We start from the raw sequence: 1,289 nt of genomic DNA on the forward strand, positions 1-1,289 counted from the left end.
AACCCCAAAGACTTTACTATTCTAGACGCACCCATCCTGATGTAGCCTTAGAAGAGAGACCCAATGTTAATGCAAAACAACTATAATGCCAATAATATCTATGAATGGAACATAGATGGTTGTTCTGAATATAATATTCTAGCCGAATTACAACAAATGACTATGGTAGCCACTGCATACCGAACTTCTCATAACTGTTCTGACCAGCTTACTACCCATGTCTTAGTAGCAGGTTTCACAGGTCAACTTAAAGGATAGGTGGGATACCCATCTTAGCGAAGAAGATAAGAACCAAATTCACTTAAGTTTCCGAGTTGATTCCATGGGAGAACCAATCCTTAAGGATGGCCTTACCATTCCTGATTCAACCAACACCCTGATTTATACCATTATCAAAACATTCATAGGTAGTCCAGGTATCTTTAGGGAAAGATCTTCTGAAATACTTAACAACCTTAAGTGTAAAACCCTTTCTGATTTCAGATGGTATAAGGATTCCTTTCTTACCCGAATCTAAGAAAAACCTGACGGAAATCTCCCATATTGGAAAGAAAAATTCCTAGACGGTCTACCTAAGACTCTTAAGGATTTAGTTAAAGAAGAACTCCAAAATCAACATTCTGGTGATATTATTCCTTACGAGCAAATCACCTATGGCCAACTCACCAGTCTCATTCAACATGTCGCTCTTAAAATCTGTCGACATGATAAGATATTGAGGCAATTAGCCAAAGATAGAGCACAGACTCACCGAGATCTAGGTAGTTTCTGTGAACAATTTGGTTTACCACCTTGTAGCAAAAAGCCTCACAAGAGACGAACAACCAAGGATATGGAGATTACAAAATATAGGTCTTCTGCATCCAAGTTCAGGAAGACCAAACCATTTTCTTCTAAATCCAAAACCTTTCCCAGTAAAAATAAACCAACAAACTTCCAAACTCCCAATTCTGGCAAATGTTTCAAATGCAACAAACCGGGCCATATAGCCAAATACTGCAGGTTGTCTAACAAAGTTAGAAATCTCGAATTAGATGAGTCTGTCCTTAACCAGATCGAACAACTTTTATTAGAAGACAGCGACACTTCTGATGTTGCTGATGATGAACTTGAACAGCAATTTAACCAACTCGAAGATGATGACACAAACTCATCTTTATCCCAGTCTAGTCAAGAGGAACCTGCAATTAATGTTCTCTCCAAAGAACAAGATCTTCTTCTTGAAATAATAAGCAATCTCCAAGATTCTGAGCAAAAGAAGTATTATCTCGAGCAATTCAAACGAACAA

General features: G+C 37.9%; 1 protein-coding gene across 1 annotated transcript; it reads left to right on the plus strand.

Annotated features, from left to right (window-relative positions):
• Positions 1 to 162: 162 nt before the first annotated feature.
• LOC109222822 lies at positions 163 to 1,260 on the plus strand (the record flags this gene model as incomplete). Its single annotated transcript, XM_019387132.1, has 2 exons — positions 163 to 241; positions 519 to 1,260. Coding segments are annotated over exons 1-2 (821 nt in total), but the record flags the coding sequence as incomplete, so codon positions are not given.
• Between the last annotated feature and the right edge of the window lie 29 nt (positions 1,261 to 1,289).

This window comes from Nicotiana attenuata, unplaced genomic scaffold (genome assembly GCF_001879085.1).
Source record: "Nicotiana attenuata strain UT unplaced genomic scaffold, NIATTr2, whole genome shotgun sequence".
NCBI classification, from domain to species: Eukaryota; Viridiplantae; Streptophyta; class Magnoliopsida; order Solanales; family Solanaceae; genus Nicotiana; species Nicotiana attenuata.